The sequence below is a fragment of the Lepidochelys kempii genome, chromosome 4 (genome assembly GCF_965140265.1).
Source record: "Lepidochelys kempii isolate rLepKem1 chromosome 4, rLepKem1.hap2, whole genome shotgun sequence".
Taxonomy (NCBI): Eukaryota; Metazoa; Chordata; order Testudines; family Cheloniidae; genus Lepidochelys; species Lepidochelys kempii.
Window position 1 is genome coordinate 107,142,302 of NC_133259.1, and position 17,622 is coordinate 107,159,923.

The following is a 17,622-nucleotide window of genomic DNA, read 5'->3' on the forward strand; positions in this document are numbered from 1 at the left end:
ATTTGGTATTTACCCATTTGATGATACAGAGATTCCTCAAGGGCCTTCAAAACCTATGCCCAGAAGTCTGAGATCCCATCCCACATTGGGATCTCATCCTAGTCTTATACTGCTTCACCAGCTCCCCGTTTGAATCCATGGCAACCTGTTACTACATACACGTATCCATGAAGACACCCTTTCTCATAGCCATCACATATGCTCGATTGGTAGGGGAAATACGGCTCTCGTGGCGTACCCCCGTACACAGTTTTCTTCCAGAATAAGGTCATGTTATGATCACACCCAAAGTGGTGACCCAAAGTATTGTCATTGTTTTATCTGAACTAACATAGTCACCTTCAATCCTTCTTCCCCAAACCACATGGGAAAAAAGCAAGAAGCCACATTGCACATCTTAGATGTTAGAAGGGAGCTTGCCTTTTATCTCGACAGAACTAAACTGTTCAGAAAATCACCATGATTATGCCTGTCTTTTACAGAAGGATCAAGAGGATCTGCCATATCTAAGCAAATGCTCTCAATATGGATTTCAGAATGCATTCATCTTTGCTATGGGCAACATAACCTACAACCACTGCTAGGAGCTCAAACTCATTCTACTCAATTGCTTTCCACTTAGATAGCCTTCCTGAAAAGTGTGCCAGTTATGGACATTTGTAAAGCAGCTACCTGGATGTCAACGGACACATTCATACATCATTACGCATCACCCAGGACTTGGCATCAGATACTGTACTAGGACAGACTGTCCTATCCTCTTCAACAAATCCAACTCCGAAGCCCCAGCCTACTAACTAAGGGCACTGCTCTACAGTCACCTAAATTGGAGCACCCACAGGGAGACTACTAGAAGAAGGGAAGGTTATTTACCCTGTGTAGTAATTGAAGTTCTTCAAGATGTGTCCCCCTGTAGGTGTTCCACTACCAGCCCTCCTCCCCTGTGTTTAGGAGTTCAAACATGGACTCGGCGGTAGAGAAGAAACTGTGTGCGGGCGGTTGGACTGCTAAGCGCTGTATGCCCACGGCTTGCAAGGCGAGATGGGGAGGAGTGCAAGTATGGTTTAACAGGCACTGCTACTGAAGAGCTTCAATCCTAGACACAGACACAAGCACACCTAAAGTGGAGCACCTAGAGGGGAACACATCTCAAAGAACCTCAGTTACTGCACAGGGTGAGTAACCCTCACTTCCCGGGCTTAAACAAGAAAGGGCTGCAGGAAGTATCTTTGGAGTCCTTGATTCTGGAATTCACTTCCCCCACGATAGTCTGTAATAACCTGGATTAATAGACTGCCAGAGCATGTTGCCAAGATTTGTTTTCATAGGTTTTTCCATGAGAGAGAGTTTCAATTTATGTGGATACAGGACAGTGAAGAAAAGGTAATATGGTCCATATCTACAGTTTTAGTTATTTGTATTTTGTGCATTTGTGAATGTACCTAAAGCAATGTAGAGGTGGTTTTCAAATAAATAAGAAATAATCCAAAGAATAAATGTCTCCTGTTCTCCATGCTCAAGATATGGGTGATGGGAAGAGGGTGTGTAGTCTTCTCGTATCTGCCATAGCATCAGTAGCTAAGTCAGCAGCACCCTTGAGGGAAGCTGGCTGTATAGCCCTCCAGACACCTGGGTTATTGTCTCTTCCCACCATTGTTCAGAGAGAAGATGGACTCCAAGTCATTGCACTGGAAAAGATAGTTCAAATAAGTGAGATCAGAAGGAGCACTTCCATGAGACCTTAGATTCACAGCACCAAAGCTCTCCTTGCCTGAAAAGGTCCCCTCCGAATACCAGAAAATCCTTTAGGAGTGAAATTTACACTTGATGTAGGCATACATGTGTGACAGTAGAGACTTTATCCCCTTGTTTGAGTGATGTGCACCTTTATCTGGTGGCAGAATATTCACCAGTGTAGTAGATTCAGGAGATACTTCTATTCTCCCCCTCCCCACCTTTACCTTTACCTGGGGATTTTAGATTTCCCCCTCTCCCCAGGTTTATAATTTTTTTGGATTGCAGCAGCTGTTTGGTGGCCCTCATGTGATGAGCAAACATTTAGAAATAAATGCATCAAATCCATGACTAATCAAAATAAATACAGATATGTATTTAGACTTCAAGGATGAAATCCTGACACACACACACACACACCCAGAGTCAATGAGAGAACTCCGACTGATGTCAGTGTTGCCAGAATTTTACCCCAGAGAAATAACATAAGAGACGTTTGAGATTAAATTGGTAAGCAACCAAGAGTTTGAATGAATAAGGAGTTGGGAACATGTTTTTAGAGTTCATCTGCTATGGTTGTTTGTTCTAAAACTATATAAATACTGGCCAGACAGATTATTTCTCTGTCTCAAATTAAGCTGTAATGTGTATCAAGATAAGAACCAAAAGTACAAATCAAACTTAGAGTTCATAAAATAATGTGGAGTCCGGTGGCACCTAAAAGACTAACAGATTTATTTGGACATAAGCTTTCGTGGGTAAAAAACCCACTTCTTCAGATACCTGGAGTGAAAATTACAGATGCAGGCATAAATATGCTGGCACATGAAGAGAAGGAAATGACCTTACAAGTGGAGAACCCGTATTGACAGTTCAATCAGGTTGGATGTGGTCCACGCCCAATAACTGCTGAGGTGTCTATACCAAGAGAGGGAAAGTTGCTTTTGTAGTGAGCCAGCCACTCTCAGTCCTTATTCAAGCTCAAATTAATGGTGTTAAACTGGCGAATGAATTTTAGTTCTGCAGTTTCTCTTTGAAGTCTGTTTCTGAAGTTTTTTTTGTTGAAGTATATCTATTTTTAAGTCTGTTATAGAATGTCCAGGGAGATTGAAGTGTTCTCCTACTGGCTTTTGTATGTTACCATTCCTGATGTCTGATTTGTGTCCATTTATTCTTTTACGTAGAGACTGTCTGGTTTGGCCAATGTACATGGCCGAGGGGCATTGCTGGCACATGGCATATATCATATTAGTAGATGTGCAGGTGAATGAGTCCCGGATGATGTGTCTCATGTGGTTGGGTCCTCTGATGGTGTCGCTAGAGTAGATATGGAGACAGAGTAGGCAACGGGGTTTGTTACAGGGATTGGTTCCTGGGTTGGTGTTTCTGTGGCATGGTGTGTGGTTGCTGTTGAGTATTTGCTTCAGGTTGGCGGGCTGTCTACAAGCGAGGACTGGCCTGCCTCCCAAGGTCTGTGAGAGTGAGGGATTGTTTTCCAGGATAGGTTGTAAATAGTCAATGATGTGCTGGAGAGGTTTTAGCTGGGGGCTGTACGTGATGGCCAGTGGTGTTCTGTTATTTTCCTTGTTGGGCCTGGCCTATAGTAGGTGACTTCTGGGTACCTGTCTCACTCTGTCAGTCTGTTTCCTCACTTCCCCAGGTGTATTGTAGTTTTAAAAATGCTTGATAAAGATCTTGTACGTGTTTGTCTCTGAGGGATTGGAGCAAATTCGGTTGTATCTTAGGGCTTGGCTGTAGACAATGGATCGTGTGATGTGTCCTGGATGGAAGCTGGAGGCATGTCGGTAAGTATGTCGGTCAGTAGGTTTCCGGTTTAGGGTGGTGTTTATGTGACCATCACTTATTTGCACTGTAGTGTCCAGGAAGTGGATCTCTTGTGTGGACTGGTCCAGGCTGAGGTTGATGGTGGGATGGAAATAATTGAAATCAGGGTGGAATTCTTCAAGGGCTTCTTTTCCATGGGTCCATATGATGAAGATGTCATCAGTGTAGCGCAAGTAGAGCAGGGGAGCTAGGGGATGAGAGCTGAGGAAGCATTGTTCTAAGTCAGCCATAAAAATGTTGGCATACTGTGGGACCATGCAGGTACCCATAGCAGTGCCACTGACTTGAAGGTATAAGTTGTCCCCAAAGCAGGACAAATCACATGATCCATTGTCTACAGCCATCCTACCTCCAGCTGGTATGCTGATCCAAGTCCCTGATCCTACACCATTGAAGTCAGTGGGAGCTTAAACATTGAATTCGGTGGGCACAGGATGTTGCCTCACTTTCTTTGCTCAACGGTTCATCAACACAGAGCAGTAAAACTCAGCAGAAAAGAAAAATCACATTACATACTGCTCAATGTAGTCTAATGAGCATGATGCAATATATTACATCTTTGACAGATTCCCACCCTTACAATATGGTAAGAGATACAGTTGATAGCATATTTAAATGAAAATAAGAAATGTTTATATCCCTTATTGTGGAAAATATCAAAGATAATGAGTAAAATTTGAAAAATGTTAGAAAAATAAGTATGTATTCTGTGCTTTCTGACAAGTCAGGAGGAGGCTCATTTGCAATTTAAAGGTGTTAAGTTCTATATATAAAAAGTCAGTTTCTCTGCCATAAATTTTAATATTTGACCTTTCTCTTTTACACATTTTTTTAACAGGGACCTAAAGAACAATCTTATTAATATTATAGATCCAGGTGCTTTTATGGGGCTTCCATCTCTAAAAAGACTGTAAGTATCTTATTTAGTTTTATGATTTTTTTCAGATTCAGATTAAGTTTGAGGGGTTGGCAGTTTAAAAGCAAACACAATCACCATCTCCTGTAATTGAGCACATTTAATGTAGAAATCATTGAAAGACCACACATGAAACTTCGTTGCCATTTTCAGAGCTGCTTTTCTGAGTGGAACCATGCTTTGGAGAGCTACGTTTGGCTTGCCAATCTTTCATAACCAGATTTATTGGATATTTTCTGTCAGTAATTGCGCTATCATTCTTCCTGTGTATTATGTCTTGAGCCACAAGTGGCTTCATATTCATCTAAAGCTTTGATGTCATCAGGAATAACCCTCTGAAGTACAGAGAACTACTTCACAGTGACTTCCTTTAAAAGGTCATAGAAGAATACCAAGTCCCTAGTTATTAATATCTTAGTGAAAGTTACAGTGCTGTTAATGCCACTTTATTAAGGTTGTGCCAACTCTCCTATTATACATATTTCTTGGATTTCGGTCTGGGCTATAAAAACTTGCTCCAGGCTGAAACTTGGAAAACAAGATCCCAGCATGAGAACCATCCGTTTTTATTCCTTTCTCTGAAAGATTTTCAAAAATCTGTGGGGCAGCTTTTAAGTTATAGAATTTTTAGCGATGTTTAGTATTAATATACTGTGGTGACCAATGCTCTAGAAATATCTTAGTAGCTCCTAATTAGCTCATGTTATAGGCACTATATAAATCAGTCAGTCAGATCTCAGCTCAGGAAAGTACTTAAGCATGTGCTTAAAATTTAAGCATTTTAAAAAAATTAAATGCTTAACTGGCTCATCTAACAGCTCGTTTCTTTGGTACCTCTAACCTGCTCATGTGCAATAGTGGGAGTAGACAGCATAATACTACAATGGCTCCAAATCATTCATCTCTAACAGAACTCTGAGAATGGTGACTGGTAACTGCTCCTCTTCCCTAAAGGTCCTCACCCGTGGAGTGCTGTGAAAAGTTATAAAACTATCAACAGTATGCTGATGATTCAGTTGTATGTCTTGTTCTCCATTAATGCAACCACCACCACTAAGGGCTAGTCTACACTGACAATGTTAAAGCGCTGCTGTGGCAGTGCTTTAACGTGGCTTGTGTAGTTGCAGCAGAGCGCTGGGGGAGAGGTCTCCCAGCACTCCAGAAGAACCACCTCCACAAGGAACCAGTTAAGCATGGCTCCCAGCACTGGTGCACTGTCCACACTGGTGCTTTACAGCGCTGAAACTTGCTGCGCTCAGGGGGGTGTTTTTTCACACCCTTAAGCGAGAAAGTTGCAGTGCTGTAAAGTGCCAGTGTAGACAAGGCCTGAGTTGTCCAAATACCGTGAAGACATCAGGTCCTGGAAGAAAAGCAGCTGGCTGAAATTCAGCTCAGGCAAGACTGAAATAATGCTGTCTGGAAGGGAGAAATGTTTGGAAGAGCTTGTTAGAAGTGGTGTGAAGCCTCTGGGTCCAGTTTGAGTCCTCATAAGGCTTGGATGTTCATGTAACATCTAAAAATACCATTTTTACCTCCATTGTGCGATGAGCGCCTTCCCACAGTGTTCTTCTCCAGATTGGATTAGTGGGAGATGCTGTATTTGAAGCATAATGTGAAAACAATGCACGGGCTGCTGCTGATTGAAAACCTCTATGGTTTGGGCTGCTGTGAACTCATCAAGCCCATCAGCTGTTGCCAGTTTAAGACCTCAGTACTGTCTTCAAAACAACAAATGGACCAAGCCACAGCTATATTAAATCTATTAACCACTGAGACGGTTGTGCCGCTCTGGGGAGGTGTGGATTGCAAAGACCATAATGAAGCACCTGAGAACTAGAGAGAGAGCATTTTTGCGGGGCTCTGACTACGGAATGAATATCCAGAGGAGTTCAGGCAAATCTAGAGATCATCTTTAGGAAATGATGTAAAACCTTCTTTTTTGGCAAAGTGTTTCCACCAATTAAAAAAGAATACCCACAGTACTAAAAGCTCATCTGCCTGCCCTGCTTCCTATGTAAAAATGCAAACAAATCAATCAACCAATCAAAAACGTAACCTTTTATACTCCAAAACAGGGAAGAGCCAGAGGATCCATGAGGTTCGTTAGGGACTTGATGTTGCTAATTGATTTTATATGGAAGCTGTTGTGATACTTCAGTGATGGGTGCCAGCATAAAACCTTATGATAGATAGATAACATGCTAAGAGCCAAAAGGCCTCTTCCAACTCCATAAAATTTGGAGGATCTTGAAAGAAACTGGTTGATAGTAAGTAATTTTTGAACTCCTCAAAACTGTAGTGATTGTAAAATGCATGTGCCTTCCTATGACTTTCGATGGTGAAAGTCCTGACATGGATTCTAGCAGTTTATCTGTCATTGGAAAAAAAAATCTGTTATGCCTAAAGGGAAATTAAATTGGGTAATCATCTTTTGAAGACTTAAAAAATAAGCAGTTGAGGGACCAAATCTGTGTTCCTTACATTAAGTAGTATTTACATGTACAAATATTCCAATGCAAATTTGGGCCTAGAGGGCTGAATTTTCTTTAGTGAGGCCATTTTGCAATTTGAATAATCTACACTAGAAACTTGCTGGTATAATAGTGTTGGTTACGGGTGTGATATTTTTGACATTTCTGTACTGGCAAAAACCTAAGTGTGGACAAAATTTTATTACACATAAAATTCCTTTTCACAATGTCACACATTTTGCTCTGGGATCTTGTATAAACTATACTGGCAAAAGCACCTTCTTATGGGTATAAGCTGTGTCTATGCTACGAGTGTATGCTGGTATAGTTATGACAGCAAGCCTTTCCTGTGCTGACCTTGCCTAAGTAACAAAAGCATTTTGAAAGAGTTCAGCACGTAGTCGAATAGGCCAACATCTTCTGTTTTCTGTTCATGAAGACTATGTTTAGCATGACCCATTATTCAGGTAAACCAGTTAAAGTACCTTTTTTGTAGTGTGTGTATATATATATATTGTATGATGAAATGAAGCAATTAATATTTGTTTTGCTTTTTCTCCTTGTAGAGATTTAAGTAACAACAAAATAGGCTGCCTGAATGCAGATATATTTAGAGGACTCATAAATCTTGTTAGATTGTAAGTATAATTCTGTTGTACATGTTTGAGAGAGAATTTATAGTTTAATTCAACCTTTTTTTTATTTCAGTGGGACTACTAATGCTTAAAGTTGAGCACAAGCTTAAATGCTTCACTAGATCAAGGCCATAATGGTTACATGCGTTGCCTACAGTCGGCTAGTCAATGGGAGAATAAAGAATAGAACCAGTCCTGTGCCCTGTCTGCTGTTGCCTCCCCTAGTTTTGCATTCTTGGAAAATATAGGAAAGAAGAAAAAGGGGTACTTGTCTGTAATACATATTTTCCCTAGAAGACTATTTCAGCATTACATTATCTTTTAACTTTTGTCCTTTATGCCAGAGCATCAAGGTGACTATCCTCCTTGTAGAGAACTTGATGAGATGTCCTTTGGACACACAGAAGGTTTGGGGTTTTTTTAGTTGGCAAAAAAGGTTGTATTCCACAGACACAGAACACTCCCTTTGCCCCATGTGTTGCTTGGTGTCTCTGCAGCACTTTCAGATGAGCCACATAAGAGAAAATCTATGATGTGACCCCCCCCCCCTTTTTTTTTTTTTTTTTTTTTGGGTAAATGGTATATCTAAGCAGGTTGTTTTCTTGCACTACCTTTCTGGTAACACTGATTATTTGCCAACTTTGAACTAAAATTTAAATATGCTTTTTTTTCTGGTGTATATTTCAACATAAGTGTCATTTTAAACAAAAATGAGATATTTGAGTTGAATAGTTTTATTCTCAAACTCATAATACTTTCAAATAAAAGAGAAGAATGTAAACATCTTTGGTGTTAGGGTTCTCTAGCTGGGCCATCAGGCTTACATTGTGATGTCTAATGTTTTAAAGACTGCTCCCATGTCCTCTTTTGATGACTGTATTTCATAAGTTACTTTTAAAAAATAAAAACACATTTTGAAAGAGGAAATTTGTGTTTAATTACATAACTTAGTGTCAAATATATTGCTTAAGTATAAAACAATTTAATTATTGCCATTTTATGTCCTAGAAATCTTTCAGGGAATTTGTTTTCTGCACTCACACAAGGAACCCTTGATCATCTTAACTCACTAAAGTCTTTGTAAGTATATATTAATTTTGGTTTTAATTTGTATGATCTTAGATAAGTTTTTCAGCGATTTTAAAAACCAGTTTAAAAGGGTAAACATGGTGAGCTTCAGTAGACATTTTTTTGAGTGCAAAGAAACTAAATTAAAGCAAACAATATTTTTGATTCTGACAGGTCTACACATTCAATGCTATCCCAATTAGACATTGGCAATTTAGATTTTGTTTTGTTTTTTAAACATATTATAACAGTATATTTCTGAGTAGGCTTGGATTGACATGGGTGCAGAATTTTGCACAAGAAAATGGTACAAGGGTTAGTCATAGTTTGAAGATGAAAAGTACTCTGGATGTAATTTTCAAAAGTACTCAATCTTTGTCTAACTCATCTCTGTTTTGAAGTCAGTAGGATCAGAGTTAGGCCATCACTGAGAACTTTTGAAAATCCCACCCTACAGATGCCAGTTATTATTTTGTATTAAATAAAGTTTTGGCCTTTTTTGTCTTATTTTACAAACGAAGAAAGGTTTCAGAGTAGCAGCCGTGTTAGTCTGTATCCGCAAAAAGAACAGGAGTACCTGTGGCACCTTAGAGACTAACAGATTTATTATTTATTATTTAAATTTGTTAGTCCTTAAGGTGCCACAGGTACTCCTGTTCTTTTTGCAAATGAAGAAAGGTATTCTCCAAAAGTTTACAGTTCTCCAAGAACAAAAAGTGTGACTGTTGGATATAAAAATTCGTGTCTCAATCTCATTCTGTTTTTCTCTTTGCTCCTTTAGCAGCCCTTAGTTCCTTTATTGTCATACTGTGTATGTAGAAAGTGGATGAATTACTTCATGACAACCTGACTGTTAAAAGTTTGTATATTCTATGACAGCTATGTAGGTTGGGCTGCCATATCAGGAGTCTTGCAGATTCTCTAGCTGCTGGCACTGGTCATAAAGTGAACTCTCTCCTTATTCCAAGGCAGATAATGCCTCCTCTCAAGTCTGATTATTATTCGTGGTTTATTTCTTGAGCTCTAATACTCTCAGCACTGTACTAATAAAAATGGTCCCTGTCCTGAAGAGCATGAGTCTGTTTAAGAACTTAATGAGCATGCTACAACATCCTGGATATCAATGTTAGTATTTAAAATGTGTCTTTAGGAATTCCTGTTAACAAAGACCAAAAAGCTTGTATCAGAACTCCCCAGTTAGGAATGTATATTGTTTCAGTGTTAAGTGTTTGTGCCTTGGCTTGCATAAATCTTTTGGGCACTGTTCGCTGTTGCTGTGAAATAATAAAATACACATGAAGTAGAGATTTTTAACAAAGATGAAAAACAAATCAGTTCAGACTGAGGGGCCCTTTTTTTTTAGACAATATTTAGATATATAAATTATTGTTTCCTGACTATAGCAGACTTTTTAATGGGGATTTGGATGTCTTTGTACCAGGACGTGTTATATTATACATACAATGAGAGGATTTTATGAATCAATGAAAATCAGAAATGATGTGGAAAAGGCCTATTTTAATCATAGCGAAGTTACTGGGGGTTTCATTTAATGGGAAAAAAACACACACGGTTGCATTAGTGAGTGTAGTATAGCCTGTAATGAGAGAAACAGGCAACACATTTGAGTGACCACTGCATAGAACTTGTTTTTAATCTGTATCTTAACCTTATACCATTATAGATTTTTTTTACTCTTGCTTCTCTACTAAATAAATAAATAAATAAACCTCAGTCAAGTAGATAGTATTATTCAAATAAACTGTTATTGTGCCCATGAATTTGCTCATGTAAGCACCAAAGTTACTGTACTCCTTCTGCCAAAGAAGTTATTACAAATTCTTTTTTGTCTTCAAGGTCCATAGATCCGTTAAACCTGGCTCTGGCTTTGGCTCAAGCAGTGTGCAACTACTTAGGCAGAACCAAACCCATCAGTCCCTGATAGGGGAGGGCATGGTCAGCTATATCTGACAGTTGTTCATTGCCTTCATAGCTTCAGACCTTCTGTGAGACCTTTTGTTTTTGAGTGTGTGTGTGTGTGTTACACACTTACATCCCCATGACCAGAAACACAGCTACAGAATGTAAATATATGGCCAAAATAATTCATTTATTTTTTATATATATATATATATATATATATATAAAGTATTTTGGACATAAATTTGCATTCTGTAGCTGTTTCTGGTCCTGGGGATGTAAGTGTGTAGTTCTTTTCTACCAGTGCCCCCCCTCCTGATCTGCCCCCCCCCCCCCACCTTCACAGAGTGCAGCACGGAGAAGGGCAAGAAGAAGAGGAAAGCACAGACGTGTTGTTTTCCCTACCCCACTTGTGGAATGCCTGTGTGGGGATTACTGTCTCTTCTGTGAGTTAGGAGCCATGCACATCTCAGCGAAGCCAGCTCAGGCAGGGTCCTTCATGGAGTCCCTCTCTCAAGCCAGGAGTGCCATATCTAGACCCAGACCAGTAGAAGCACAGGACCTCAGGATAGCTCCAGAGTATTCCTTGCCCTTCTAGGGCAGGAGTGTGATTCCTCCAGCAGGGTTTTGAGTTACTGCCAGCCTCAATAGAGCACTGAGGTCAGAAGAGATCTGGTAAATCTCAGGATTTGGCTGACCCAGATCTGGCATAGTAATTTTTCTCCAGGGTTGGCCACCTCTGTGTAGATTCAGTAAAACTTCCCTCTCAGGAGATGCAGGAAAAGCATTCAGTTCTGGGCATAAGAAAGATTGCTGCCCATCAGTTAGCAGATCCCCAGAGCTCTCCCAGCAGAATTGTCCCATTCACTCTCAGAATCTGATGGGCATTCATTCAGACAAACAAGAAAAGGAAAATGGGAAGGACATACAGGGACTAGTCTCCATGGTCATTGGACACCTTCCTTTTCCCAGGTCCTCATAGGAGGGGGGGAAAAAAAAAAAAAGCGCAACCCTAAAAAAGGCTGTGGTATGCCAGAAGGCTAAACTTGTGTGCAGGCACAGGAGTCCTTTCTCTTGTCTCTTCAGAGTCTCCTGATGCCAATTCTTTAGGGAGGAGCAGATTTAAGAGAAGGAAATACAAACCCAGATCCTGCTCAGTGTCCTCCTTAGTTTCAGAACTGGAACCACAGGAGGAAGAAAAGCAGGAAAACTCTTCTAGTTAAGAGTTTGAGCGCAGGCAGTATTGGCATGGATCCAATTCATGGCATGAAATCATCACATTTGGTGAACTACAGCACATATAAATGACTTTAGTTTAAATCACTGCTGAATAATAATCTAGAAACTGTTTTTTAAACACACAGTACAGTATAGTGCAATATTCTTAACTTTTGCTATTATTGACACTTTTTCACTTTCATAGTCTAGGCATATTTAATCCTGCCTCAGCATGAAGGGGAGTGGATTAGATGACTACGTGAGGTCCCTTCCAGTTCTACGTTTCTGTGATTCTCTAGGAAATTTGTAGTAAATTGTGATAGGCATTCTAAAACTAATAGGAGGGTAAACATAAAAAACTGAATATTACATTTATTATTGTGATTATCTGTCTTTTGCATGTTACAGAGAATTTCAGACTGATTATCTTCTATGTGACTGTAACATTTTGTGGCTGCATCAGTGGTTAAAGGAAAGAAATATAACAGTACGTGAAACTAAATGTGCTTACCCCAAGTCATTGCAAGCACAACTAGTAACATCAGTTAAGCAGGAGCTTCTAACATGTGGTAAGAATTCTAGATAAATGACGCTTAATAATTAATGCATACTGGGTTTATTTAGTGTGAGTAGCTAATCCTTTATTTTTTCTGCTTTCCTTCAATTTGGTATTTCTATGTAGTGTTTATAGTGATTCCTTCTACTAAGCTGGTCCACAGATTGACAGTAGTCTTCAGACTGCCTTGCTGCTTCTGGTATCAGAGGGAGAGTTGTTGTCTAGGCCCCTGATCTTACCCTTGGAGGAGCAATCCTCTCAAAAAGAGCAGTTAAACTTGACTTCTTACATGAAAAATAGAGAACTGGTGGGTTTGTCCTTCATTTCTCATGTTTTTCTGTCAGACTGCTTAGATCTGAGTTATGCAAAACCCTCCAAGTCTAAAGCCCTAATAGTTAAAAGGAGAAAGAGATTGTCCTATTCACCTCCCTCCCTCCTTATCTTTCTTGGAGACCAGTCAATCCATAAAAGACCCAAATAAGAAATTTGAGGTGTCGTGAAATGAAACAGTAAAATCCAAGAGAAGAGAATCAGAAGGAACCTGTTGATTTGCTGGGCCAGTTGTCTGGTTCAAAGCTAGATGCACAGAGAGTGAAACTCAGGAGAAACTTTCTTTAGCAGTTTTTTTCAAAGAATACTGAGGAGTTTGTTAGCATTCCGAGGTCTTCCCCAAGATGATCCTTAAAGAGGAAGAACAAGAAGAATCAAGTGGATGGGTCACTGAAACCCCTAGAAATATTGCCCATCAGGCTCAGAAAAGACCCTTGCATTCTCCTAACATAGCTATACAGGCCCACTCAAAGCTGACCAGCTAAGACACTTTAAAGGTTTTGGATTGTGTCTACACTAGATGTAAAGTCAAGTTTAAAAGACACATTTAGGTGGCATGTTTTCCAACACTACCTATTTTCCTAATCTAGATAGGTCCAGTGGTTCTGTGAGTCTTTAGAGGGCTACATAAGTCATGTTCTTTATGCTCTCTTTAAGTATTAAAATTGTGGTAAATCCCACCTGCTTTTGTACAGTTCACTATCCTAATTCAGGACTAACTTCTCTGAATGATACGTTGAGAACTGTGTACAAATGTGCTATTATGAGGATTACTTCTCATTCTGTTGTCAAAACTGGGAGTTATCAAGAATATTAAGCTCTCAGTATAAACAAAGTATACTACTTTCATATCAATCGGTGATTGTAAAGTTCATGCAGCTTGGGACTGGGAGTGTGGGTTTCTGTTTGTAGCTGTAAGAGTAGTTCACTCTGAGATCACGAGAAAATTGCCTAAATTTACCTATCTGTAAATCTTAAACATATTAACATATATCACTTGAAATTTTGAAGGTTGCTTAATATTTGTAAAAGAAATATATAAATGCACAGATTTGTTTTATTTGTATTGCTTTTTTTTTTTCTGGAACTAGGTTGGCAAACAGCTTCTGTAATTCATTAAACTGACTGAATACAGTTTTTGAAAGATACAGTTAGCCCATTGGAGGTCAATTGAAGATGTGAGTCGTTATGAAATACAGTTTATTTAAATCCTTCCCAGCTCTTCTTTTTAAAAAAGCCAGCTAAGACAGAGATCTGATTATATCAAACTATATTCCAAAGAAAAAAAAATTTCTTATTTTGATGATTATTAAATTTAAGGGGTTTTTTTCAGAGTGGATCTATAAAGCATAGTATCTAACTATATTTTTAAATTTGAAGTTTTGTTGATTTTTTTTTTTTTTTGGTCTCTTGGATTCTAGAACCTCCTCTTGAATTACCATCTTTCTACATGACTCCATCTCATCGTCAGGTTGTCTTTGAAGGAGACAGTCTGCCCTTCCAATGCATGGCTTCATATATTGATCAAGACATGCAAGTGTTGTGGTATCAGGATGGGAAGATTGTTGAAACTGATGAATCTCAGGGTATTTTTGTTGAAAAGAACATAATTCATAATTGCTCGTTGATTGCAAGGTAAATTCCTTGTGAAAAACATCTGCGTAGAGTGGTAGTCGAAACCCCCCCTCCCCGGTTCATATTGCTTAGTAAAGTGGTTGGTGGCAAATAGTCTCTTCTCAGTTCTTATTGATGTGAATATATAAACTGCAACAGTGAGGGTTTGGAAGAAATGACCCCTGTCAGACAGTATTACATAATGGCAATTCATAGTCATTATGACAGTGAATAATCATTGGGCCAGAGAGAGTGTGAATGATCCTATATAACCTGGTGGTTAGGGCACTCTTGTAAGAAGTAGGGCACTGAAGTTGAAGTCTCTGCTCCAATGACTATTTAATTATTTATACAAATTGGAACAGCTTCAACAGGAGAGATTGAGACCCACACCAGAAATCCCATATACTAGTGCCTATGGCACTCTCTTCTGTAGTAAGGGAAATGCAAGTTTGAAATCCCTTCTACGCTCATGGGACGGGGGGAATTGTACCTGGGTCTCCAACAACTCAGGTGAGTGCCCTAAACACTGGGCTTAATTTTTTTTCTTTGAGTTGCTGATGTATATTCCACTCAGATATGCGCATACCCAGGGCATCAAAGCCAGAGAACTCTGCCTAGGAGTATCCCTCAGAGCACGGCTCATGCTCTGTGCCTCCAGCCCCTTCCCCTGGCTATTTAAGGGCTGAGAGAATACCCATGGAACCATTTATTAACAATGGACAAGATAAGTTAGGAATGTAGAAATGAGGTAAATAGTAGGTTGACCGTGAACAATGTATGAACAGGGCATGCTACACAGGAATTGGTTCCTTCAAAGTAACCAAACCAATCCCAAAATGTCTGATGCAATATAATGTGTAGATGTATATAAAGGAAGAGGTTTTTTGTGTAACTTTTGGTGTTTAGTATGCCCACAACCCACCCCATATACTTGAGTCTGATCAACTAAGCATAGCTTTGCTGTATGCTAAATAAAGGAACCCGAGTGACAAAATCTGGAGTTGAATTCTATTTTTTGGATCCCAGAGAACTGGATGAAGTGTTCTGGATAAGCAGAGTGGAAAAGGTCTCAGAGGGACTCCTAGTAAACTTCCTGTGTTACATCAGCATATGGAGTAGCTCAGATCATGCCTCCACAGAGATTGTGGGCACATTCGATTAGGGCCTGAGCAACGTTGATAGCATTCCTCAGTGATATTTCAGTTTTGGACATTTGCAGGGCTGCTACCTGATCTCTCTCCGTACTTTTTACCAGTCACTATGCAATTTCTCTTGTGTCTAGGTCAGATGCAAAGTTTGAGAAGGCGGTCCTGCAGTCATTTTTAAGTAGACTTTGATTCCCAGCTCTTAGGAGTGCTGCTTGTGAGTCACCTGTGTGGAATATACTTCTGCAAACCCTTGAAGAAGAAAAGATGCTTACGTACTGTATTGTAACTGTTCTTCTTCAAGATGTGAGTGCAGATGTGTATTCCATGACCCACCTTCTATCTTCTGCATCAGAGTCTCTATTCTTGACATTCGGTACAAAGGAACTGGTGGGGGTGTGGGGGCAGGGTAGCTCTGCTCTTAAATAGTGAGCACTACCCCATAAGTAACATTAGGCAAAGTTCTCTGGCTTTGGTGCACTGAGTGAACACATATCTGAGTGGAAAACACATCTGCACCCCCATCTTGAGGAACAACAGTTATACAGGTAAGTAACAATCTTTTATGAGACTACCACCTCCCCGCCTCCTCAGTCAATTTGTTAGACCCAAAACAGATATTTTCAACTCACTAAAATGTTTTTGCAATTTTTCTATGCAGATTGACTCAAGCCAAAATTTTCATTTTTAATTTTTTAATGGCTTCCAACTAACTTAAAAATCGGTTTTGCCTGTCTGTAACTATAGCAAACAGATCTGCTTTTGTAGGGTGATGGATTAGGGTGATAGATCTCTGCCACAGTTAATTACTAGTTCTTGGGCTCATGGATAGTTGGTTCCCAGTTTTTGTAAGGCCATTCACGGACATGTTACTGAGCTGCTTCTATGGTCTTTCTGAGCACTATTCATCTTTTAATAAATGCTTTTCATACATTTTGCTGAAGTTCAATAATTTTTTTTGTCTTAATAGCATCTTGACTATCTCAAATATTCAAGCTGGATCCACCGGCAACTGGGGTTGTCATGTGCAAACCAGACGTGGGAATAATACAAGAACTGTAGACATTGTGGTGTTAGAGAGCTCTGCACAGTATTGCCTTCCAGAGAGGGTTGTCAACAATAAAGGAGATTTCAGGTTGGTGACAGCAAATTTGTTTCATGAAGAAGTGTTGTCTGTTTAATTCTGCTTTTCAATTAGGAGGTTATGCTGAAAGGCACCTTACTGGTGTGTACTCTTGCATAAGATGTAATGAGTTCTCACATTTCTAATTATAGTAAATTAGAATATGGCTGAAAGAAATGCAAGCAGTGATATTGTGAAATATTGGTGCCTTTTAACCCATATTGCATGAATCCTTTAGAAAAGAAATTGACAGTAAAGTATGATATTCTAAATATGTAAATATAGCTGTTCTAATGAACAGAGTTTTTGAAGTGGCTTGTAACTTAAAGTTGGAACACGGGCTAATACAGGGTTTTTCTTCAATATTAGTATTCTACTTCCAAGTTTTTCATTGTCTCCCATATATGAAATCACTACAACAGTACTATGAAATATCTCGTCCTTTTAAATAGTACAATAATTGTAATGAGTGCCATCTCCTTTTTATAATGGTTGTACTGCCCGTGGCTGCTCTAGTTTTCCATTGTGTTGGTTATTGCAGTCTATCTTGTTTTTATTCTTCATTTATCTTTTCACCTGTTTTCCCTTTTCTGATCTTTTTGCTGCTGGTCACTCTAACACATTACTTCTGGAGGTGCCAGCTATCACAATTAGATTCCCTATATGTAAGGTAATTCTTTTTCTAACTTCTCTTTTGCACCTTACTGCAGTAGTTCCCAGTGAGAAACAAAATGTTGTTAGCATGTGTATCTTCTATTGGTGCTAGTTTTCTTACATTTATAGCCATTTTTCTTATGATTCATTTACTTGTGCTGGCTTAAAAGGTACTTCCTAGTATTTTTCTTTTGTAAACCCCTCTCCTATCATTCCACCCCCCATCCCTAAGTTGGAGCTCTTTGTAGCTCGTATCTAACTTCTTTATAGGCAATCAAAAACTGTGGTTCTCAAACTTATTTGATCATGTCCCCCTTCTTTGTGTCTGTGTTAATTTATGCTTCCACCACACAAGTATGTATACAGATGAAAAGAAAATAAATATTGCAC

The 17,622-nt window shown here is 39.3% G+C and overlaps 1 protein-coding gene across 3 annotated transcripts in view; it reads left to right on the forward strand.

The window, feature by feature from the left end:
- The window catches only part of ADGRA3 (adhesion G protein-coupled receptor A3), a 118,768-nt gene that overhangs the window by 32,422 nt on the left and 68,724 nt on the right, over nt 1–17,622 (forward strand). The window contains exons 3-8 of one of the 3 annotated variants that reach the window (XM_073342384.1): nt 4,418–4,489; nt 7,533–7,604; nt 8,610–8,681; nt 12,216–12,376; nt 14,115–14,328; nt 16,426–16,590. The exons of 1 other annotated variant lie outside the window; for it this stretch is intronic. In XM_073342384.1, the coding sequence (XP_073198485.1) occupies nt 4,418–4,489; nt 7,533–7,604; nt 8,610–8,681; nt 12,216–12,376; nt 14,115–14,328; nt 16,426–16,590 (756 nt within the window). Of the gene's footprint in view, nt 1–4,417; nt 4,490–7,532; nt 7,605–8,609; nt 8,682–12,215; nt 12,377–13,803; nt 13,872–14,114; nt 14,329–16,425; nt 16,591–17,622 lie in introns of those variants that run through there. One more of the 3 variants, XM_073342385.1, reaches the window with a different exon arrangement.